At 34.3% G+C, this 26,791-nt stretch overlaps 1 protein-coding gene across 4 annotated transcripts in view; it reads right to left on the reverse strand.

Moving 5' to 3' along the window:
* Window positions 1–26,791, reverse strand: part of FAM172A (family with sequence similarity 172 member A) — a 546,681-nt gene that overhangs the window by 54,707 nt on the left and 465,183 nt on the right. The window contains exon 11 of one of the 4 annotated variants that reach the window (XM_037800719.1): window positions 19,212–20,701. The exons of the other annotated variants lie outside the window; for them this stretch is intronic. Within the exon in view, the coding sequence (XP_037656647.1) occupies window positions 20,679–20,701 (23 nt within the window). The 3' untranslated portion in view covers window positions 19,212–20,678. Of the gene's footprint in view, window positions 1–19,211; window positions 20,702–26,791 lie in introns of those variants that run through there. 4 annotated transcript variants of the gene reach the window in all.

A 26,791-nucleotide genomic window follows, 5' to 3' on the forward strand; every position in this document is an offset into this window, starting at 1 on the left:
CTTCAATGTTTTGAAAGAGTTTGAGTAAGATTGGTGTCAGTTCTTTCTGGAAAGTTTGGTAGAATTCCCCTGTGAAGCCATCTGGCCCTGGGCATTTATTTGTGGGAAGATTTTTGATGACTGATTGGATCTCTTTGCTTGTGATGGGTTGGTTGAGTTCTTCTATTTCTTCTCTGGTCAGTCTAGGTTGTTCATATGTTTCCAGGAAATTGTCCATTTCTTCTACATTATCCAGTTTGTTGCCATACAGTTGTTCATAATATCCTCATATAATTTTTTTAATTTCTTCAGGATCTGCAGTTATGTCACCTTTTTCATTCATTATTTTGTTTATATGGGTCTTCTCTCTTTTTGATTTTGTCAGTCTAGCTAGGGGCTTGTCAACCTTGTTGATCTTCTCAAAGAACCAACTTTTGGTGGTATTTATCCTCTCTATTGTTTTTTTGTTCTCTATGTCATTTATTTCTGCTTTAATCCTTGTTATTTCTTTTCTTGTACTTGGTTTAGGATTGGTTTGCTGTTCATTTTCTAGCTTCTTCAGTTGATCCATTAGTTCTTTGATTTTGGCTCTTTCTTCCTTTTTAATATATGCGTTTAGTGCTATAAATTTCCCCCTTAGAACAGCTTTTGCTGCATCCCATAGGTTTTGGTATGTTGTGTTCTCATTTTCATTCGTCTCTATATATTTAGCAATTTCTCTTGCTATTTCTTCGTTAACCCACTGATTGTTTAGGAGTGTGTTGTTTAACCTCCAGGTATTTGTGAATTTTCTAAGTCTCTGATGGTTATTGACTTCTAATTGTATTCCATTGTGGTCAGAGAATGTGCTTTGAATAATTTCAATCTTTTTAAATTTATTGAGGCTTGTTTTATGTCCCAGCATATGATCTATTCTGGAGAAAGTTCCATGCGCACTAGAAAAGTATGTGTATCCTGGTGATTTGGGATGTAATGTCCTGTATATGTCTGTTAAATCTAATTCATTTATCAGATTGTTTAGGTTTTCAATTTCCTTATTGGTCTTCTGTCTGGTTGATCTATCTACAGGAGAGAGTGATGTGTTGAAGTCTCCCACAATTATTGTGGAAACATCAATTGCTTCCTTTAGTTTTGCCAGTGTTTCTCTCATGTATTTTGTGGCACCTTGATTGGGTGCATAGACATTTACGATTGTTACTTCTTCTTGTTGAATTGCCCCTTTTATTAGTACGTAGTGGCCTTCTTTGTCTCTCAAAACATCCCTGCATTTGAAGTCTATTTTATCTGAGATTAATATTGCTACACCTGCTTTCTTTTGGCTGTAGCTTGCATGAAATATTTTTTTCCATCCTTTCACTTTCAGTTTCTTTGTGTCCCTGTGTCTAAGATGAGTCTCTTGTATGCAACATATTGATGGTTCATTTTTTTTGATCCATTCTGCGAATCTATATCTTTTAATTGGGGAGTTTAATCCATTTACATTCAACGTTATAACCGTGAAGGCATTTCTTGAATCAGCCATCTTATCCTTTGGTTTATGTTTGTAATATTTTTCCCCTCTCTCTATTACTATCCTTTATTGTACCCATACCGAGTCTCTTTAGTACTGAACCTTTCTCCAAGTCTCTCTGTCCTTTCTTTGTTTCTCTGTCTGTAGGGCTCCCTTTAGTATCTCCAGTAGGGCAGGTCTCTTGTTAGCAAATTCTCTCAGCATTTGTTTGTCTGTGAAAAATTTAAGCTCTCCCTCAAATTTGAAGGAGAGCTTTGCTGGATAAAGTATTCTTGGCTGGAAATTTTTCTCACTCAGAATTTTAAATATATCGTGCCACTGCCTTCTCGCCTCCATGGTGGCTGCTGAGTAGTCAGTACTTAGTCTTATGCTGTTTCCTTTGTATGTGGTGAATTGCTTTTCTCTTGCTGCTTTCAGAACTTGCTCCTTCTCTTCTGTGTTTGACAGTGTGATCAGAATATGTCTCGGAGTGGGTTTATTTGGATTTATTCTATTTGGAGTTCGCTGAGCATTTATGATTTGTGTATTTATGTTGTTTAGAAGATTTGGGAAGTTTTCCCCAACAATTTCTTTGAATACTCTTCCTAGACCTTTACCCTTTTCTTCCCCTTCTGGAACACCAATGAGTCTTATATTCGGACGTTTTATTTTATCTATCATATCCCTGAGGTCCGTTTCGATTTTTTCAATTTTTTTCCCCATTCTTTCTTTTATGCTTTCATTTTCCATTCTGTCATCTTCCAGGTCACTGATTCGTTGTTCAACTTCCTCTAGTCTTGTACTATGAGTGTCCAGAATCTTTTTAATTTGGTCAACAGTTTCTTTAATTTCCATAAGATCATCCATTTTTTTATTTAGTCTTGCAATGTCTTCTTTATGCTCTTCTAGGGTCTTCTTGATTTCCTTTGTCTCCCGTACTATGGTCTCATTGTTCATCTTTAGTTCTTTGAGTAGCTGCTCTAGGTGCTGTGTCTCTTCTGGTCTTTTGATTTGGGTGCTTGGGCTTGGGTTATCCATATCGTCTGGTTTTTTCATATGCTTTATAATTTTCTGTTGTTTTTGGCCTCGTGGCATTTGCTGAACTTGATAGGGTTCTTTTAGGATTTGTAGACCAATTGAAGTCCTTATCTCTAATTTATCAGATCTACAGCTTCGTGGAGTACACTTTCTCTAACTAACCAGCAGGTGGCGTCCACGAGCCACCTGTTCTCCACAAGCCAGTTCTCCCCTGCTTAGCCTTTTTGGTGAGTGGCGGAGTGAGTCTTGTGGGGTCCAATTGGTGTACCAAGCTTGCGTGTGTAGTTGGTGTTGCCCGCCCTGTATATGGGGCGTGTTTCTGGGCAGTCAGGGAGGGGGGGTGGCTCTAATAATCAAATCTCCCTGGTGATCCTAGAGTTTTAAAGCTGCTGCAATAGTCTAATCCTTCAGTTCAGTCCTGCCACAGTTTGTCTCTGCCACTGACCCACAAGACCTTGGTATTGGCGTATGGCTCCTGAGACTTGCAAGTGGGTCCCTCTTCCAGGCCTTGCACCCCCTGGCCCTCTGTTGAGGGATGACTGTGCTATGTCACAGGTGAGTGCCGTCCCCCCAGGGCGGTTCTGGGCTGCTGGGCTGTGTAGGGAGGCTCCCAGTCTGCTGAAATGATGGCTGAATGGGGCTTTGTTAATTCACACTGCTCCACCTTCCCAACTCTGTGACAATCAGCTGAGGTTGCAGGGAAGGCTAATGTCCACGCCCAGTTTTGTGGTGTGTGCCTGTTATTTGAAGCACTTCCGTCACACTGGGTTGTCTGGGGCAGCTCTGGGCTATGGGGCTGGCGATGGGCAGGAGTGTTTCCTGTCCACCAGGATGATGGCTGTGAGTGGACACCCCCCTTTTCTTGGGAAGTTGTGGTGTTTAGTGAATTTTCTCAGCCACTGGATTATTGCCTTTTGTCTCAGAGCTCTCTTAGTTCTGCTCTTGACTTGACCTGCCCAAATTGCAAGTCTTTGAAGCTTTCTGTATTGGGCTTCTTAGAGTAATTGTTTTAGAAAAAGAAAAAAGGATTAAAAAAAAGGGCCCTCCTCAGAGATCTAATGGGTTATTGAAATGCTAAGAGACAAAGCATTTAGGGCCATTAAGGAAAGGTCCACAGGGCAGAGAGATCAGCTTTTCTTCGGGATTTGCATATAAGCCTCAGGGCCTGAGCTCTGCCCTTCTCCTTTCTATGTTCAGCAAAACTCCAAAAATCCTCTGCTTTTATTTTGGAGTTTTTCGTGTTGTTTTTTTTTCTATGCCTGTCTCCTCTCTGCTGGGCTGGCTGCTCTCAGATTCTCTGGTTTCTGGTCTCAGTCTATCTATGGTTGGAGTCTGGATCAGTAGAATGAGTTTCTGATAAGGGCTGCCACTGTAGTTCTCCCTTGTCCTTCCTGGAGCTGACATCCCCTCCTCCCACGGGACTGAGCCTGGCAGGGAGGGGTGCGGGTCCCCTGGCCACAAAAGCTTACAGATTTCGCTGCTCTCAGCAGTTCCACGTTTTCATGAGTGTTGTATGAAGTATGCCCAAAGTCAGATTGCTCTGTGGTGTCCAGTCCACGCAGTTCCTGGCTTTCTACCTACTTTCCTGGAGGAGTAACTAAAACATACAGCTCACCAGTCCGCCATCTTGCCCCGCCTCTCTGGTTCTACTTTAATTTTACTTCCAGTTCTCTTCCTAAAAGCCTTTCCTGACAGAATATTCTTTTTTTTTTTTTTTTTTTTTTGCCCCACAATGGAACTGCTTTCTAAGTGGCAAAAATTCTTACAGGATAATTTATTTACATGTCACTATTAAATATATATAGAATAACATTTTCTATTAAGATAAACATGCACTGATTTTTACTTAAATAAATATATTTATAATTGTTTCATGTAAATGTAGTATATCTGTACTGTTGACTATTTACTGTGACTACATGAGAACATGTTAGACTGGGCTATTTCATTAACAGTTAATATTATAGAGTATCAGGACAGACAGAATTCATGAGCAACTAAGTTAACATGTATTTCCACAAGGAATTAATTTATTATAAAAATGGAACATAATCAGATATGGCTAAAAAATTTTAGAAAGGGTTATGAAAACTGTTTACAATAATAATCTGACATTTTAAAACTCAAATTAGGCTTTCTCTATTGCCTTTTCTGTGACTGTCCAGATGAACCACAGGATGGAATCTTTCATTATTGTTCAAGGACTTAAATTTTCTTCTTTTGAAATTAAATTTACTTTTGAGTTTGTAAATATTTGTAATCCTGGGGTTTGGGATACTGTAATGTATATGAAGCCCATTTTACATGTATTAAAAAATTTGGAAACAACATATTATTTCCATTGTATACTAGCTTTGTACATTAGGTCTAAGCAACATTTTAAATTTAATTATAGGGCCATGAAGTTCTTTTCTTATAAGTATTTAAAAATCAGGGTCAGAATTTTTAGTTGGATTTTGTTAAAGTAACAATATCTGGGGATTATTACCCAAAGAATCTCACATATATCTTTTGGGTATCACTGAAGGTGGATGGCATCTATTATTTTATTTCTATTCCACAGAGAATATTAAAAAATCTATACAGATGGGAAAAACCTGTGAATCTACTTACAGGTTTAACTGAGGTAGAGGATTATCTATGTAGAATAAACAGATGACATTGGCTACTGAAAATAAGATATCTTGAGTTGTTCAGATTTCATTGCTTTTGGGTCAACACTTATATCCATCAGTAGAAAGATAAGGTTGTAGAAAACTTTCCTAACAGAAATTGGAAGTGAAGGAAAACTTATAGTATTGGGGCAAAGGTACTATAGAAAGAATATCATAACCCCCTTAATAGGAAAAAAAATTTACTATTTAAAAATTCTAACAAAGACGGCTAAGGAAGGATACATCTCTACAGTGATTTAATAGTAAAAATTATAATATATTGAGTAAGAATATACAAGTAAAGTTACTTTCACTTATTTGTTTAGTTATTTCTTCATTCCCTTTGTTCAAAAAAGCATTATGAGAAGACTTAGGTATACATTATGGTACAATAAAATAAAATGGGGTAAAGAGTAAAGATCGTTAAGATAAAGGCAGGGATAAAATAACATTAATATGCAAGGATGAACAATACAATGACCTGTACAATTTCCAGATGATGGCCAAAAATTTGACTCTGAGCTTCTCACTGACAAATTCAACAGGGCAACACAACTGATTATGATTCATTACATCTAGGTGATGAACAAACCAGTTGTGGAGATTAGTTGTTTTTTATGTTTGTGTCCTCAGTGCATTCTGAGAGCACAACATCAAAGAACAACTCAGGAAAAGTGACTTGGAGAGGCATTAAGATAATGTGTTTCAGGTGGCTTGGTAGTCTGGCTTGCTCAAGGGGGAAAGTCAAGCATATCCATAGGAATGGAGGACTACATATCCTTCAGGCATTCATACATCAATATTATTTTTGCCCAGCAGGAACTGAGCAACAGAAAATTTGAGGTTATATTCTCTGGCAAGAATCTGGATAACAGATTTTATTTTTGCTATTTTTGGGTACATCAGTATATGTTAAAATCCTCTCCACTAATTATGGAGCTAACCAAGTAGATAGTCCCTTGCTTTAAAAAAAGAGGGATTAAGGGAGTGTCTGGGTAGGGAAGGAATGGCCAAGGATTTCTCAAAAAAATAATTTTGGGTCCACTCCTTTACATGAACAAGTAAATTGTAGAAGTGCCATATTTGACAGCATGCCCCTAAAACTTTCAGCCTAGGTCTTACTCTAGCCATAAAAAATAATCAATAGCCCAGAGACTACAGAAAGTTTTTAAAATTTGATTTTAAGCAAGTAGATTTTAAGATACTCTGGTAGCAATAAGTACTATTAGTAACCATTATCTTCATTAATAAATAAATATAGTAGTAAAGATTGAGTATTTACCATGGCCTGTCATGGCACTCAGGACCTTATACATTAATTTGTTTAAGCCTGAGAATAATCTTACAAAAGTAGGCAGTATTCTCCTCATTTTGCAGATGAAAAACTGAGATCTGGAGAGGTTAGGGAACTTGTTAAAAGTCATACTGCTAGTAAATAAGAACATAAGCTACATCAAGGGAGGGAGTTTGTTTCATTCACTCTTTACCCCTATTGCTTAGGACAGTGCTTGACACAGGTGGTGTGAATAAATATATGTGGAAGAAGTGGAATTCACATCTCAGGCTCTTAAGCATTATAATGCGGGGCTATCATTTCTTTCTTAAAGTAATGAGAACTATTATGTCTATTTTTTATGTTGGTATGGAAAGCAGGAAAATGAAAACTATCTTCTGTATGCTAGTGTGGACTTTCAAAAGCCATTTTGGTACAATAAAAGACTTTCTTTTTCATTTTCATATTCTTTTCCTTGGTAAGTTTAACTGGATCAAAGAATGGATCTAAACACTAGGTGATTCACTTAACTTTACAGGGAGTAATATTCTATATATGTCATAACTATAGACCAACCCCTTTAAAGTGACCAGGAAAGTTTGGAATTACCCACTGTTGATTAAAGGGGAATAAGATTTGAATATATAGATGGCCAAACAAACGAATGGCCTCACCTGGAAAGCATTTTTCTTCTTATAGGGAACCAGGTTAGCACAGACAAAAATAATACAAACATCTAAAGTATTTTCTACTTAATTTCTGTAGGCTTTCCTTCCCTCTCTTCATTTCTTCATTAATTCCATCTTTTAAAGCCAGAAGATTAAGATCCAAAATATTCTTGAATATATGTTGTTGTTTTTTTTTTTAGGTACAAAGTAGCATAGCTGCTCTTGTTGGAGTTTGTAAACAGAGAATAGATAGAATTTAGGTAATCCCAATCTGTGAGAGTAAAAAGGCACCTGGATATATGTTTTTAAAGCTGGGCACAGAACACAGAATTTGGCAACACTGGTCACCAAATAAAATGATGATCCATGCTACAGTGATATGTATGCAATACAGAAAGCAACTATTAATGTCATAGGTTAGCATGATACTTGTAAGAAATCTGAATATTTCTTTCTTTATATCAATATCATTATCTTTTTGCTAAAACAACACCTTGAATGTGTCTTCAGTGTGGGCAGATGAGTGTTTGCTCTTAGCTGACTAAAGATTTCTACCACAACTGCAAACCTATTGGGGAAAAGAGATCCAAGGTCAATGCCTCTAATTTTATATAGCTAATCAATAGTCATTTTCTAAACATGGGGTTTCTGTGTAAAACCATTCCAGATAAGTATTTATAAAAAGAATAATACTTTTTGCCAAGATAAAACAAACTTGTAGACATCAACACAGAAGACAACAGTTTCACTTTTATGTAACTTACTTCTCTGCCTGACATGAAAAAACAGCCAAAAGGATGAGGGGCAGCACATGCCCCTCAGTAAGATATGCTGACCTGTGAAAATCTTGTTTCTTATCTTTAAAAATGAAATAGAGAGAACGTTAAAAATTTGGGATATGTAACACTAGGACACTGAAGTGTAGGTATATAAAAATAATTATTAGGGAAAGGTTTTTGAAATTATGGGAACAATTTTTAATTGTGTTTTAAACTTGTACTTTACATATACAAGACAGAATATTTTATTTATTCTAAAATTGGTAAAACGTCAAATTTTATTTAAGAATTGCATTAGAACTATTTGAACCAAATATAAAGGCTCAAGTTTTATTACCACAGGGGAAATATCTAACTTATCCAGCAAAGTGAGTCTCTTGCATGTTGAAATTACAGTTAAAGAAAGAAGTTGTACTAGGGGAAACTGATTTCATTTAAGTGAGTTTTAGTATTCATAATTATGGACTAAGAATTAGAGTATTATGTACTTGAATTTTATCAAATTATACAGTAAGACAAGATATATCATTATGAAGCATCAGTAGCTCTTCAGTTTTAAAAAAATTACCTCTAAAAGTGACTGGAATAATTTCACAAGGCAAATTAAAAATTTCAAATTAAATTGGGGGGGTGGATATAAGAATCATCACATACCTTATTCTGAATAGCCAGTCACTCCTGTATTATTTAATAACCTCTCATTCCAAGAAAAAAAATTCTGATTCTTTGTGAGGTCTCTGATGAACCCTTTTAAGTGGTGAAGTTTTAGGCCCCAGGGCAAGATTCCACAAATTAAAAACCCTTAGAAATGTTGACAGATGCTTAATTACAGTGTTACATATGGTGATAAACACACAGGATTTAAGTGGATATTTTTATGAGCAATTCTCATTTAAAACAACTTTAGAATTAAAATTCATTTGTAACTATGTCATTCTTAATAAAATTGCTCTGTTTAGTCAATATTTTTTTTCTGTATTTTTCCTTACCTAAATTTATCATAATGAATTACTCATATAATTTCTGCAGGTAAATTCAAACATAAAGATTTTCTTTGGTTTATAGCTCAAGTTCCAAAGTTTTTCTTCTAAGAACATGAACCTAGAAGTCTTAAGTTTAAAATAAAATTTATTTAAAAATATTTTCAAACTTACAAAACAGTTGAGAAAATAATAGAGATGACTCCTGAATATCTTTTAACAAGATTCACCTGTTTTTAAAAACATTTTGTTATATTTGTTTTACCATTCATTCCTTCACTCTGTGTACACACATATATATCTATATATGTGCATTTTTTTTTCTGAGCTATTTGAGAGAAGGTTGCAAATATCATGCCCTTTAGTGTGTGTGCTGGTTTGGAGCTGTATGGACAACAGAAAAACATGTTCTTAAACTTAATCCATTCTTGTGGGTGAGAACCTATTGTAAGTAGGACCTTTTGATGAGGTTACTTCAGTTAAGGTGTGGTCGAGGATGGTCTTTTTTTTTTTTTTTTTTTTTTTTAATCTTCATTTTATTGAGATATATTCACATACCATGCAGTCAAACAAAACAAATCGTACTTTCGATTGTTTAGAGTACCATTACATAGTGGTACATTCATCACCCAAATCAATCCCTGACACCTTCGTTAGCATACACACAAAAACAACAAGAACAATAATTAGAGTGAAAAAGAGCAATTGAAGTAAAAAAGAACACTGGGTACTTTTGTCTGTTTGTTTCCTTCCCCTATTTTTCTACTCATCCATCCATAAACTAGACAAAGTGGAGTGTGGTCCTTATGGCTTTCCCAATCCCATTGTCACCCCTCATAAGCTACATTTTTATACAACTGTCTTCGAGATTCAAGGGTTCTGGGTTGTAGTTTGATAGTTTCAGGTATCCACCACCAGCTACCCCAATTCTTTAGAACCTAAAAAGGGTTGTCCGAAGTGTGCGTAAGAGTGCCCACCAGAGTGACCTCTCGGCTCCTTTTGGAATCTCTCTGCCACTGAAGCTTATTTCATTTCCTTTCACATCCCCCTTTTGGTCAAGAAGATGTTCTCCGTCCCACGATGCTGGGTCTACATTCCTCCCCGGGAGTCATATTCCACGTTGCCAGGGAGATTCACTCCCCTGGGTGTCTGATCCCATGTAGGGGGGAGGGCAGAGATTTCACCTTTCAAGTTGGCTTAGCTAGAGAGACAGGGCCACATCTGAGCAACAAAGAGGCATTCAGGAGGAGGCTCTTAGGCACAACCATAGGGAGGCCTAGCCTCTCCTTTGCAGCAACCGTCTTCCCAAGGGTAAAACCTGTGGTAGAGGGCTCAACCCATCAAACCACCAGTCCCCTATGTCTGTGGTCATGTTAGCAACCATGGAGGTGGGGTAGGCGAATACCCCTGCATTCGAGGATGGTCTTAATCCTATTTCTGGAGTCCTTTATAAGCAGAATGAAACTCAGACACACAGAGAGAAAACCACAGGAAGCAAGAAGCTGAAATTCAATGGAACACAGAAGAGAAAGGAGAGACCAGGAGAGGCCGCCATGTGCAATGCTGTATGACAGAAGAGCCAAATACCAAGGATTGTCAGCAGCCAGCCCTAGAATGCATCTTTGGAAAGAAAATACAGCCCTGATAACGCCTTGATTTGGACTTTCTCTTAGCCTCAACATTGTGAGCTAATAAATTCTTATTGTTTAAGCCAACCCATTGCATTCTTTTTGCTTGAGCAGTCCAGGAAACTAAACAGTATGTATTTCCTAAGAACAAGGACATTCTCTTATATTACTACAGTACAGTTATCAAATTCTGAAAATTTTACATTGATAGCTTTTTACTCTGCCATTCACATGACAATTTTACCAGTTATAGCATTTCTTTTCTCTTCAGTGCAGATTCCAGTCCAGGATTACATATCGAAAGCTATTAAGTTTTAATAATTATTTCCTTTTATTTTCATCCATTTCTTTGTCTTTAAAAGATAGTTTTATAAGATCTTTTTATTTGAATTCCATTTGAAACTTCAGAATGCCAGTGCTAATTGTGTCAAGAAGTTTTATGACGTTTTAAAGTAAACTACCTTAGTAAAAACATAAGAAATGATTAAAATATGTCTGGCTGAGTTCACATATCTACCAGTCAATAAATAAATTGTACACCCATTTGATGATTCTTAATGAAAATGTTTTAAGAGAAGGTTCTGATAGAAATACCTAGTTCTGTCCCAGCATTTGACCTAAAAGTTTGGCAAAAATGACATAAAACATGATACCTCTCTCAGATTTCAATTAACATTTTAGTATTATCTTCTTTTTACTGAGAAACCTACTGACAGATATATTGTTTCTAAGTATCTCCTAGTCCTTAGTTCTATTATTCTGATGTCCTTATCATTTAACTTTTCTGAACAAACTACCTAAAGAATAATCTGTAACATTCATACTTGCATGCTAGATTTATCTGAGAAATATTTGCTGAGCACCTGCTATGCCCAAGGTAATGTGCTACATATGTTAAAGACACATACTAAGAATCTTTTGCAGACTATTTTTACTTCAAGGACCACAATCTCCTCTGTCCAATTTCACTCTGCTTTTGTTTCAGCCTAACTCTTGTCCAAATGTAAAGTCTAAACTGTAAAGCCACTGAAATATTACTTGCCCTCTTCCCCCCTCTACAGCTTTTCTGGTTGCCATCATTTCTGTACTAGGTTATGGGTTAGAAATAGGGGCTTGGAGTATAGACACAGGGTGAACAATCAGTTGAAGGGACAAGATCACTGTAAGGGTAGGGAATAGAAACCAAAATAGCTTTATGCCTGCCTCTTCTAGTGCATACACCTATTATGTTACTTCAGTGATCTACAAACACAATTCATAAGATCCAATGCATCGTCTATCCATTTAGAAAACCACCACCTCTCAATGTGCCAACTCTAGCTTAGTAACATGATAGAGATTTCTGAGAAAGTAAACTACTTCTTTTCACCCCTCAGGAAGTTAATTTACTGAAAAAGCAATTTTCTAATAACTATATTATATTATTTTAATGGCTAAAAGGAGTTAACATAGTTTCAGAAAGGGCCAACAGGAAAAAAAGAAATGGCAAAGTGTATATAAGTATATCTTGGGTACTCAGGATTATTTAGGGATAGGGTATCAAGTTGATAAATTCTTCTGTTTACTGAATTCATTCTAAAATGTTTATTGCGCACTACTAGGTAAAAAGTAGTTCTGTAAGCCTTGTGATTACTTTGAATGTGAATCAGATGTGGGTCTTGCCTTTTATAAAGAGGCTTACAACCCAGGAAAGAAGGAAATTAATTCTTCTCTCTCAATGCATGTCTTCCTGCCACTCTGCTGTTAGCTCTTGGAGGGTTAAGTAAGATAAAATTCAAATCAGTTAAATTTGTTATTTGCTAGTAGTTCTAGTATAAGATTTGATGGAGAAGATATTGAAATCAGTGATTAAAGTGAAGTTTCCAAAAATTTTGAGGCTTATATTTAACTAAGATAATTTTCTTCTGTACCCACCAGAAAATGTAGAATTAATTATATACATTGATGCTGAAGGCTTGGAAACAGTGTACAAACTAGGACTCAATATTTAAACTCTATTGCTGGCTAGTTTATTAATATACTTGAAATTTTTGATAGGGCATTTAACCTTCGTTTGCTTCCATTTCTCTATCTCTAAAAGCACAAAGAGTATGTTTACTATACAGATATTGTACTAGGATTTTAGACATATTTATTACTGAAATAATAATATGAAATGTACCAAAAAAGCACAAATACATCTTATTATAAGAATTCATCATAAACAAACTATTTGCCAAAAAGAACAAAGAAAGGACTTTACCCATGTTTGTTATAGAAAAAAAGAAGAAAACACATGTAAGTAAAATGAAAAAAATTTTGCCAATAACTCTACCACTCAGAAATAACCATGGCTAACAACTAGGAATGTATTATTTCAGACATTTATTTTCCTGAACAGAAATACATACTTTATTATCATTGTTATATTTGGCTTAAAAAGTATATTACTTTAATAGTGGAAAAACTAACCACATTTCAATACAAGTGCATTTTTAAAAAAGACACCATACTGAGGGTTCTGGTTCTGGTAATCACTTTACCCTCTCACTTATAACAACTATAAACTCTGGAAAAAATACAAAATACAACTATTTGATGGCAGTGGAGAACATGCAGGAAAAGGAGAGTATTAAGCCCTTGAAAGAAGGGATTTGCACTATTTGGTTCTTTCTCTGAGACAACACACCTTAATGGATGACAAAGGGTACACCTTAATGGCTTGAGGTATCAGAGGATGGAGTTTGGGATGCTGGAACAGCTGGAAACTTGGGAGGGAAATTCCCCCAAAAGGGAGCCATCCATAGAGGGGAAAATTCCAAGTCTGCACATAAATTCCTCTCAATTTTTTGGCTGAATCTTATGCAGGGGGAAAGATTCCAAGATGCTAGTAGAAGACAACAGCTGACAAAATGAAGAAATTGAACAGAAACTTTTGTTCTTTCCCACCACAGAGGGACAGAATTTAGAGTTTGAATCTTGCTAAATTAGAAGGGTTTGATAAACACCTTGGGCTTTCCACTGAAATCCAGAAGGGCCATTCATTCAGTGTAAAGATGATGCCCCAGAACTCAGAGTTCACCCTAAAACTAAGGGCAAAATTCACCATAACCAAGCCTGAAGAAATACAAGGTCATCAGCCAGTAATTTAAATATTCACTAGAAAAAATCAACATTCCTCAGATAAATGTGGCAGAATTTAGAGACTCAACAGGTCACAATGCTCAACATATAATAAAAATTTGCTAAATATGAAAAAAACTAGATATGCAAAGATATGGAAAAGACTATGTGATCCATAGTCGAGATAAAAAACCTGTAACAACAAAAATAGATTCAAATATGACCCAGATGTTGTAACTAGCAAACAAAGACTTAAAAGTAACTATTACAAGTGTGTTCAAGGACTTAAAGAGATGGCCATAACGAGTGAAAGGTGGAGTATTTCAACAGAGAAATCAAAACCTTAAAAAGTAAGAACAAAATGGAAATTGTAGAACTGTAAAGAATAATATCAGACAGAAAAGTCCACAATAACAGCATACTGGAAAAGGCATAAGAAAGGCTTAGTGCATTTGAAAACTGATATAAATAATGCAAGCTAAAGTGAGAGAAAAAAGATTGGAAAAAAATAAAGCCTCAGTGACCTGGGAGACAATATGAAGCCATCTAACTTATGTATAGTTGGAGTCTCAGAAGGAGGATAAAGAGAATAGGGAAGAAACTGTATTTGAAGAATTAACAGCCCTGATTCAGAGATTTCATGAAAAATATTAACTTACAAATCAAAGAAGTCCACCAAATGCTGAAGAGGATAAAGACAAAGAAACCACAACGAGGCACATCATAGTAGTGAAAACCAAAGTAATGAGAAAATCTTTAAAGCAAAAGCTAGGGGAAACCTAACAGCTTAATAATGACACAGATGACAGCAACTTCTCATCAGAAACAATGGAGGCCAGAAGACATTGAAATATCAACCCTAAAGTGCAAAAAGGAAACAACAACAACACAACATCAATTCAGAATTCTATTTTTGAGCAATGAAATACTTTCTAGAACTTAAGGCAAAATGGAGAAATTTTCAGATAAATAAAAACAGAGAATTTGTTACCAGCCAACCTTTATTATAAGACATGCCAGAGGAAGTTCTTTAGGCTGAAGGGAAATGACACTGGATGAAACCTGAGTCTACAAGAACAGATGCACAGCATTAGAAAGGATAAACATGAGGTAAAAAATAAAGACCATTTTTTCCCTCTGAATTTAAGAGTATAATTTACCCTTCAATGAGAAAATTATAACAATGTATTATGTGGTTTTAATATAGGTAGGTGTTAAATATATGACAATAACATAAAGGAGAGAAGGATAAATGGAATTATACTGTTGTAAGCATCTTAAATTTTATATGAAATGGTACAATATTAACTATAAGTAGACTGTGATGAGATAAAGATGCATATTGTTATACCCAGAGCAACCATCAGAAAAATTTCAATCAAATACTAAAAAATAATTGATTCACTCAAAAGATGGCATAAAGGAGAAAGAGAAGAGCAAAAAAACTGCACAAACAGAAAACAAACAGCATAATAACAGATATAAGTACAGCTTTTAATGTAAGATAAAGATAGACTGAATGTAAAAGGTGAAAAAAGATGTAACTTAAACAGCAAGAGTAAGAAAGGTGGTATAGATATTAGAAAAGAATTCAGTGAAGACATAGAAGATTTCAATAACACCCTCAGCTACCTTGACCTAACTGACATTTGCAGAGCACTACACCAACTCACTGTAGAATGCATGTTCTTTTCAAGTGCACATGGAATAATCACCAACACAGACCATACACTGAACAATAAAATAAGGCTCAATAAATTTCAAAAGATAGAAATTTTTATAGAGTATGCCCACAGATTACAATGGAATTAAATTAAAAATGAATAACAATGAGTTATCTTGAGAAGACGCAGATATTTGGAAATTAAACAACTTATATCTAAATAATATTGAATAATTGAATAATAATGAAAATACAACATAACAAAATTTGTGAGATGCAACTAACATAGTATTTAGAGTGAAATTTATATTTTTAAATGTTCATATTAGAAAAGAAGGATTTACTACCAGTGATGTAGGTTTCTACCTTATGAATCTAGAAAAAGAGCAAATTAAAGTAGGAAAGAGGAAATAATAAAGATAAGAGCAGAAATAGCCACATAAAATAAACAATAGAGAAAATTAACAAAATGCCAAAAGAAAATTTGGTTGTTTGATAAATTACTCATTGATAAACTCTTAGAAAAAATGACCATGAAAAAATGATCAAAGTCATAAATTCCTATTAAGAATGCAAGAGGGAATAACACTACAGATCTTACAGATATTGAACAGATAGTAAGGAGAATATTCATGAATAAATTCATGCTAGCAAATCTGTCAATCTATAGGAAATTGACAAATTCCTTGAAAATTTCTCAAACTGACACAAGAAACAGAAAAACTAAATAGCCCTATATCTATTAAAATAATTGAGCTCATAATATAAAATCATCCCACAACAAAAAATCCAGGACCAGATGACTTAAGTGGTAAATTCTACCAAATATATATGGAAGAAGTAATACCATTTGTACACAAACTCCTTCTGAAAGTAGAGGAGGAGGTAACACTTTCTAACTTGATTACAGGGCCATCATAACCCTGATAACAAAACCTGGCATAGAAATTACCAGAAAAGAAAATTAAAAATCAATATTTCTTGTGATTATATATGCACAAATCTTCAACAAAATATTAGCAAATTGATTCTGGCATTATATAAAAAAGAATAATGATTTGTTGTGAAAAAGTGGGGTTTATCCCAGGAATGCAAGATTTGTTTAAATTTAAAAAAACAATTAATGTAATTCTCCATATTAAGCAGAATAAAAGAAAAAAGCATATGATCATCTCAAAAGATGCAAAGAAAGCATTTGGAGAAAAATTAACATTTATTTATGATAAAAATTTTCAGCAAATTAGGAGTGCCCTTAATATGACAAAAGCATCTATGGAAAACCTGTGGCTAACATCATACTTAATAGTTGAATATTGATTGCTTTTCCTCTAAGATCAAGAACAATGTAAGGATGCCCTCTCATCACTTGTAATTCAACATTTTACTGGTAGTACTAGCCAGGGCAATGACGTAAGAAAATGAAACAAAAGACATAAAAATTGGAAAGGAAAGAATAAAGCTGTCTTTATTTGCAGAAAACCTGATAATATACAGAAGAGGAATCTTCAAAAAAATAAGTGAATTTAGCAAGGTTGCAAGACACAAGATCAACAAACAATCATCACTTTTATAAAAAAGCATAAAAAAATTAGAAAATTATACTTAAAAATTCCACTTATAATAGCATCGAAACCCATAAAAATTTAAGGGAAGATGTACAAAATCTCTACTCTGAAAATTACAAAATATTGCTCAGATAACTTAAAGACAACTAAATGGAGACATACATAATGATCATAAATTAGAAGCCTCAATATTGTGAACATATCAATTCTACTCAAACTAGTGTATAGATTTATTCCCAATCAAAATCCCAAGAGACTACTAGGGGTTAGAAATTGACAATGTGATTCTAAAATTTATATGAAAAAGTAAAAGACCTAGAAGATCCAAAACAACTTTGAAGGGTAAAATTGTAGTCTCACACTATGTCATTCTAAAACTTACTATAAAGCTACAATAATCAAGAAAGTGAGGCATTAGTGTAAGGTTAGGAAAAAAGAATTCCTACAAATCAATAACAAAAAGATAAGCAACCAATTAAAAAAAAAAGAGGCAAAAGACTAATAGCCACTTTCCAAAAAGAGATTTATGAATGTGCTCAACTTTGTTTGTCATCAGACAAATGCAAATTAAAACCACAATGAGATACTATTTCATATTCACTAGAATGGCTAAAATTAAAACAACTACAACACCAAATGTTGATGAGAATGTGAAGCAACTAGAACCCTTATACATTCCTCACAAGTGTGTAAAATGGTACAATCACTTTGGAAAACTGTTTTACAGTGTTTGATAAAATTAAACATATATATCTACCTTATGACCCAGCAGTCCCACTTTTAGCTTTTTCCTCAGTAGAAATGAAAACAGATGTATACAAAAAGATGAGAACAAGAATGTTGATAGAAGCTTTATTCATAATAGCCAAACTATGGATTTAGCCCAAATGTCCATTAATAGGAGACTCAAAAAAGAAATTGTGACATATTCATAAAACGATGCTACCCAATTGTTGAAAAGAATGAACTAGTGAGATAGTAACAACTTGGGTGAATCTCAAAAACATGTTAGGTGAAAGTAGCCAAAAACAAAAGAGTACATGCTCTATATGCCATTTATATGAAATTTAAGTACAGGTGAAATTAAGCTATGGGGTTAGAAAGAAAAGAGGGTGACTGGGGGTGGGGATAAGGGGGAAAGACTGGAAGAAGTAAGAAGGAACTTTTTAGGGGTGATGGAAATGTTCTATATCTTTATTAGGGAGGTAGTTACATGGGTGTATACATTTTTAAAAATTCAACAATGTGTACACTGGAGATTTGATTATTTCACAAATTATTTGTGAATTTGATTATTTCCTAAAACCCCAGAAACAAATCAAAATAAAAATGGTATCAAACTTCATAAACAAAATAATAATATTTAATTCTCATAAATGAATACAACTCATTGTTCTAGGACATATTTTTCACCTCTTTGCGAAATCATTGGCCTACTCAAGGATTAAATCCCTGCAAGTGGTTACAACTGAGTTAATCAGCCTATATCAGAGTTTTATCCTTCCATAGTCCTCAGTGATTTAAAATTTAGCAAAAGAATTTATATATAATAGAATGGTGTTTTGTAATTACGTGTCAAAAAGATGGGACTCATCTATTAAATTACAGAAACCAGACAATTTGAAGTTACTGTGAACATTACAGTATCACATTATTTGTTTGTAAGATGTATGACATTCTAATCATGTATCCTTGGTGACTCTTTAAGTAAAGAGCTTATCAGATCAATATGGTGTTATGTTCCACTTCAACAGGTAACACAAACAGTTCTGGTACTTTGTGAACTTGTCAATGACAAAGACAGTGTAAGAACACTTTATCTCTAAAGGATTGGCAAAGCTTCCAGAGAATGTTAAAAATTATAGTCCCAAAAGGACAGTCCAGTAAAAATTCATCAACCCTTTTTATTATACAGAGTACTAATATGAGTCATTACATCCCAAGGCAGCAGAACTAATGGGCATGCAATAATAATTTAAACTCTATGACATTTTAACAAAATATATGACAATGAAGTAACAAAAACAGGCAATGTACCTAATGTTTTCCGAGAATAAAAGACTTAATGTAGTATTTTTTTATTTGAGTTGATTCAAAAAGTATTTGAATTTCAAATATAGTCTGGTGCCAAACTGTCCTTTACTCAAAGAAGTTTTAAATAATTCTTAAGTAATTTGAGGATTCTGGACTAGCAGGGCTAAATTCTGCTCCAATTTTCTCCTACTTTTAGAGTAGGAAATGGGAAGAAGTAGTTCTGACTTCACCAGCCTCTCTTCCAAGTTGAAACATTTATGTTGATTTAAAATCACTGTCTTAAAATAATTTTCATTATTCATAATGCTAATTTTCAATAACATAAAAATAAATTCAATCATCTATTAGGGTACTATTTATCAAATGAAAAAATGATCTGAAATTTCTTTCTTCTTTTATTATAATATCAGTTGCTGTCATAGTTGGGGAAAAATATTACATTGGAGAAGCTTTAGGAAAGTAGTTGAACACAATTAGAAAAACTACAAAATCACTATAGGTTTTCAACAATTTTACATATGGTTTCTTGTGAGGATGTTGTTTTATGTCTGTTTGTGGTGAAGATGGCATAATTATTGTTGCATTTATTGGTTAACTTATTTAATAGGTCAACCTTTCCCAAAGTTTATTCCATGGAGTACTGGCTCTGTGGAATGGCAATAGTTGTTCATTCAAGGTTCTGTGTCAAATAAAATTTAGGAAATCTCCTTACTGTATCTTTTCTCAGGTGCTTTAATGTGCTATTGTGTATTGTGACTCACAGGAGGGAGGACTCCACTGTGTATCCCTCCCACACATATTTGATCAATGAGTTCTCTTGGAACAGTTCTGGGACTTTTATTTTACAAAACACACTTGGGGAAATATGGGTCTACAGATTATGAAGACATAAACAACTGAGTTGTAGCAAAGCAAAAACAGAGAAAAAAAGTGAGAAAGAGCAAGTATTACTTAAGTCATTTATTACTCAGTGCTATTAAAATGCTATTTTCAGGCTTTAACCCTGTACAATTTCTTTAATTTCTTTCTCTTTTTTTAAATCTATAAAATGGGTCTGAAAAATAATACCTACCTTGCAGGGTTTGTGATGAGAATAAAAGTTGATTAGGTGAAGTGCAAAAACAGTGCCTGGCACATGGTCCTCTTTGAAAAATGCAAGAGACTATTATTTGAATATTTTGGTATAGTTTATATGAATTGAAAAATGCAAGAGACTATTATTTGAATATTTTGGTACAGTTGATATGAATTGGATGCTTTCTTCTGGTCATACAGGAAAAAAAGGCATTCATTTCCACTTTTAGCCTATTCTTGTACTTTCACAATATTCATTTCCAAGTGAAAGATTCTAAGACCTGTGCATAAGGAACCTATAAACCTTTATTTCACACAGCAGTTAGACTTGAGCAAGGAACCTATCACCTGAACATCTTGGCACTACTGGTTCCCTAGTGCTTTATAGTTTCTGGTTTGTCTTCCCACATATTATCAGATTTTATCATTGTAACAAACCACTGAGGTTGGTAACGCAGAAACCATTATGGCTAATTTACGACATGGTGAGGCCCAGAGAGGTTAAGTGAATGGCCAAAGGTCAAATAATTGGTAAGTGGCAATGTCTGGACTCAAATCTGTTTTTGACAGTCAGTATGTTGAATCATTTGAATGAATGAGTTACTCAGATGGGGGCTCTGACTTTGCGTTTTAAAACAATTTAGTTTGGTTCAGTAAACATTTATTGAGTTGTTCCTATATGCTGGGCACTGTGGTAGGTATCAGGATACAAAAGCGAGTAAGAAATAGTCTGCCCTTGAAAGGTACCATCATCATCTAGTGATATTCAGAAAATCTGAAAACAGAAAGGAAAAAAGAAAACTGGTGAGCCTGAGTAGTTTTCTATGGTAAAGACCTTTTTGAAAAGCTTAGTGGCATCTAGTTTCTCTAGTGGCCATCAGAAGAGAGTTTATGGTGACCATAGCAAGGACTTTATGGAAGAGTTGAAATTTGAACTCTTTCTACAGTGAAACCTGTGGTCCTTTCTATCTGAATGCATAGTCACGAACATTACACCACCCAACAATGGAGAATGCTGGGGATGCACCAATAATGGCTTCCATAACTTTTCCTTTATTCATCTTGAAATACTCTCCCCTCTTGTGTTCTTGCTTTCTTTCTCAATAGGTCACAGAAATGTTCTTTCTACTTTGGAATACCTAGTTGTCAAAACATCACATAATAATGCAATTTTCCTCTCTTTGATATCATCATATTTCTATTGTGCTGCCCTGATTCCTTTTATCATGCTCCTGTTTTCCCAAATTTATTACTTGTCTTGACTACCTATTGAACTGTTAATGTCTGTTTGTTTGTAAAATTACTTGAATACACCATTGGCATAAGCCATTCCACTTCTTCTTTATCAAATCTCTCTTTGACACACAACAAAACTTTTATCATTTATCACCACTTTGCTGCTTAGAAACTTTCCTTTTTAAAATCATTGATCAGTTTTCTGACTGAAGCTGAGAACCACATTTCTGTTCTTATCCCTGCAGCCTTCTGTTGCTAAAAGACACCGCCGATTGCTTTCTCACTGACATGTTAGCCAAAGCTTCAGATTCACAATACTATCACCTCTCTGACTACTTTTTTTTTTTTTTTCACCTAGTTCCTCTTGAAAATACCTATTTGTAGCTGTAGTGCAGTGGAAAGCACACTGGACTTGTAGATGAAGCCCCTGGGTGAGAGGTCTAGTTATAATACTTGCTAGCTTGTGATTCTGTGCAAACCATCTTGCTGAGCCTCAGTTTCTTCATGTATAAAATGGAGATAATAATATCTATTTCACCCCATTGTTCTTGAGAATTCCATGAGATGATATATATGAAAGTATTTTATAAACTTTAAGCATCATTCAAATGGAAATACTAATTGCCAGTTTCAGAGTTACGGGATTTTTGTGTTCTTTACCCTCTAGGTAAATTCCTTCTGAGAACTTGTTTCTTTAATTAATAGTATCATTTACACATAAATGACTATGTGTTTGTGTGTGTGTGTATATATACACACACACACATATTATATATATATATATATATACATTTAAAAACTGGAAACTGACTTGAACCAATTTACAGGATAGCTTTACAGTTATAATATGCCAGTAATAGAACACTTTATGTTTTGCCTTATATCCATCCATTTTCCTCGCTTTTTCACTGTGTTCAATGTTTGTTCCTCCAAGCATATGTGTTCGTAATCCTGGTCACTTTCAAATTTTCTCTATTTAGTGCCGATAGTGAATTTTTTTTTTTTTTTTTTTTTTTTTTTTTTTTTTTTTTGGTCACTATCTGATCCCTTTTCTGTGATTTGGGGAATACCACAGTATTTAAGTTCTGGTGGGAAACCAGGTCCTGCCTCCCACCAGGGAAGCTGAAGGGAATGATTCTCCATCTCCCCATCCCTGGCACCCTGGGGATGGAAATTTGACCCAAGCTCTGTCAGTTGGATGCTACCACAATGAATATTCAATCCTGAGCAGAAAATGAAAGATAAGGTGGGGTTTGGGAGGAAAGAAAGGGACAGTTTAATTAGTAGGGGTGGCTATGCCCAGCGATGTGGTGGCCCTTAGCCTTGTCGGGACTGTTCCTGCTGTCTCGCCTTGCCTCGGTGCCTGCCTGTTGCCCCAACCTTATTTTCATCCTTTCTGTTGATTCTGTGATCAAACCTGATAATTGAATACATTTCGTTTCTTCTAAGGTCAACAAGAGTTAGTTCTCATTGTTTGCAACTAAGAATACTGATGGATAATTGCATGTTATGTCAATACCTCATTACTTTCTCATTTTTATTTCTTCAGATGGATTAGTATAGTTCCTACCTTAACTCTGCCACTTACTAGCTCTGTGATTTTAGGCAACTTACCCAACTTTTGAACCTCAATTTTCTCATCCCTAAAACAGGGATTAATCTCACTCAATACAGTTGTGAGGATTAGGAATAATGTAAAACCACTAGCACAATGCCTAACATGGCATAGAATGCTCAATAAATAGAAGCTAGGACAAGGTAGTTACATTCTTAAAGTGAAAGTCTAGCCAATAAGGACATAATTTGTTTTTTTTTTCTTTTTATAGAATGGAATTTTCTATATTTACTCACAATGTCAACACCCCTCTTCAACATGAACAAGTTGGGCACTGCCTAGACATCCCAGAAGATCAGGAAAGTGATTATACTAGAAGAAGGGGTAGCAACAGAGAAGATGGAATTTAGCAAAGGATTATGAATACTGAATCTCTATATAATTTTCTTTTTCTTAGTTACTAGGATATTAGAATAACTAGAAGGAAAGAACTGAAATGGTGGAACTGTAACCCATAGCATTCTTTGAAATTTACTCTATAGTTACTTGTTAAATTGTAATTTGAAAATGATTAACTTTTTGTATATATATGTTATATTTCACAATAAGGAAATAACTGAAACTATGGTACTGTAACTCATAACGTTTTTGGAAATTTCCTATATAACTACTTGTTAAATTGTACTTTGAAAGTTATTACCTTTTGCATATATGTTATATTTCACAATAAGGAAATAACTTAAACTGTGGAACTGTAACCCATAACATTCTTTGAAATTTGCTCTCTACTTGTTAAATTGCATTTGGAAAGTTATCACTTCTATGTATATATGTTATATTCCACAATAAGAAAAATGATTAAAAAAGATAAAGAATTGAAAATAATTTTTAAAATTACACTAAGAACTCAAAAAAGAGTACAATAGTTTGTTGTCCAATTGAATGGTTCATCATAATTCCACTGTCTTTTGGATTATGATGAATTCTCTAGTGGTTTATTATTTTAATAGCAGTCATTTTTATAGATTTAGCATATATATATATTTACATCTATATAAACATATGTACACACATACTTGTTTTTCTGTGCAGTACAAAAGAAAGCACATTGTTTTCAAGTGTTAAATGAAGGACAATAGCAGTAACAGGACTAGGCAGCCTCAAAGGGTGAAAAAAATGGAGAGGCCATGCATGCCTTTACTGAAGGAGAATCACTACTGCCTCACTTCCTGCCCCAGTCACTGTCCATCCCATTACTCATTTAAATGTTTGTCACAACACTTACTAAGATAAGAAATTATTTGTTAATGTATATATTTATTTACTAGCTTGTTTGTTGGCTTTTATGTTTTTTGTCCATCTCTGACTAAAATGTAGGTTCCTTTAGGGCAGGAACTTTGTGTTGCTGCTGTGTACCATTCCAGTGACTGTAACAGTCTTCGCACATAGTAGGTGTGCAGTAAACATTTGTTGATCAACTGGTCAAGTCTTCTGAAACAGTGGGAGCTCAAGAAATCTTCAATTGAATTAAAAAGGAAATGCAGACATTTTCTGAGATAAATACCTAACCTCAAATGTTACATTTTCCAGAGAAAAAAACATACTATTATGAAAGAAAATTCAAAAATTCTTTAAATGCTTTTAAAAAAATGTAGGTGCTAAGTTTCAAATACTAACAATGACCCAGATAATGACATTTTCTAAACTGCGGGTAAGTCTATTATTCTTGGTAACCCAATCATTTGGGTAAAATAATCATAAAAAATTGTTAAAAGCTTCTGAAACTATAAGAAACATAGTTTTAACTGAGTATTTGGTTTAAAAATGAAAATCAATGCTAATTCATGGCTTTTGTATTGATAGGACTCTCACTAAAAAGAGCTAAGACATTCCACAGAAATAATTTTAAGTATTCATGTGCTATTCACATCTATTCTGGACAAGTAGAGTAAAAGGAGAAAATAAAACGTTGCTCATTTTTTTTTTTTTTTTGATTTTTAACGTATCTTTACATTTAAATAGATTTTAAAAGAAATAAACACAAATGCAGCCCTCTACAAGTCTTTCTTTTGTTTCCCAAAACAAAGACAGATCGATACTACCCACACAACTATATGGCAGATTTGAAATTTGTTCAGGGAAGTCCAGTTTTAGGCCCTTGCATACTCATTTACCTGGCAAAAAACACTTAATTTTGGAGAAATGTGTTTCAAAAAGGGGTCTCCAGGGCTATAAGTTTCTAAGCTACAGCTTCTTAAAGACTTGGACCACCCATGTCTTTTTCATTTTTTTATGTGGCCCTCCCTCCTCTGCCAGGGGTTAGTTGCCTACTACTTGCATACGTCATGCCTCAGTAAGTGTGAACTGCGGATATGGAAGATGAGCCTCTGTAAAAAGTGCGACTTCCATATGTCAGAGAAAAGACTGAGAAATGAATATAGGAGTAAGTTAACACTTTACAATATCTGTAGTTCTGAGATAAGATGAATGCAATATCGCTACCATAGAACCTGTGGCTTCTCTCAGACCACAGGTATTAATAGTAGCAAACTCCCATCCTTTTGAACTGTTGGGAGTTTCCTTCTATTGTCTGACAGACTGTATAAGAGATGGAAAAACTGGGATATAGTTACTGTTCATAATATCAATGTATAGGCTACTACCCATCTATGAAGAAGAGGGATATTCAGTTCATTTGGGCCTCCTGTCTTTCTTCTAGACATGTCATATGTGATCTTTCATGACATGTTCTATACTTTGTCAGCAATCAACAAAAGATATATAATAAAAATGGATATGATTACTTCCCAATATAGAGTTGTTAAATAGATAAAAATCTGCACCTAGTAGTCTAAGTACAATGCTGTCCTAGGGAATACAGACTGTGCAATGAAATTATAAAGAGCTCAGCTCATTTTATTTGAAACATTTTCTAAGTGCTTTGTATATAGCAGACACTGTTAGTAAGCACAGAAAGTAAAACAAGACACGGGTCTCCTCTTTGAGATTACAGTACTAATGACCCTTGGAAGAGATCCAAGACACAACTGCCTTGTTCCAATGGTATTAAAATTAAATTTCAATATGTTACATGAAAAGTTGTATTTATATATATAAATTCTCCCTATAATATATTTCATTGTATTACAACCTTTCTGATTTAGTTGATAGACTGCATTTCTACTCTACTCACTCTCAGAATTGTAAACTAATATAGAGATCCTTCTGCTAAAAACAACAGTAGCCACATTTGCTACATATGCACAGTTTCCTTTAAAACAATGCTTAGCATTTTTGAAAAATTTTTAGTAAATGAATAGCTATTATCTACATTAGACAATTACAAGGATACCTGTAACTTTTTTTCTTTGAAGGGTGAATGACCTTCTATTAGATTGTGACACAAGTTAGGCTTTTTAATGTCCCTAATGGAATGACAACTGTACTATCGGTTTGTCTGGTATCTCTTTCAGTCAATAACACAAAATATGGCCAATTCAGATTTTCATCAGAGGTCTTAGCCTTGAATCTGCTAACATTTAGCTCCTGCCAAAATGAGGTTGACACAACTGATATTTAGGAGATAAGTTTAAGGCAATTTAAGTTATCCATTTTCTATATTTTTCTGTCTTTATCAAGTTACAGTACTAAAAACCATGGTGGTCTCCCATGTATGTCTCATCATTGAGTCATGAGTTAATGTTACAATATAGGCTTTTATTGATCATCAATATAAAAAATTAACAATATAAAGATACTAAGTGTATTTTATATAATACTTTGGTGGAAGGCATGGTTATGTGTTTCTTGGATAAGAATCCATTTGATTTGATTTGATTTGACTTGACTTCAACCAACATTGTTCTAAGAGCTGGGGATGTGATGGCTAACAAACCAGACATGGTAACTTCCTTCAAGGAGCTTACATTCTAACGGGGAAAAGGATAGTAAACAAATTACTTCATAATTGATTATGTATTTACAATTACATAATATGTGATGGTTTCTTTTGGTATTTATTGCAAGGAAAATGTCTTTCCAGATGAACTTATATGTCTTTGCTTTTCAAGCAAG

The sequence above is a fragment of the Choloepus didactylus genome, chromosome 13, assembly GCF_015220235.1.
Source record: "Choloepus didactylus isolate mChoDid1 chromosome 13, mChoDid1.pri, whole genome shotgun sequence".
NCBI classification, from domain to species: Eukaryota; Metazoa; Chordata; class Mammalia; order Pilosa; family Megalonychidae; genus Choloepus; species Choloepus didactylus.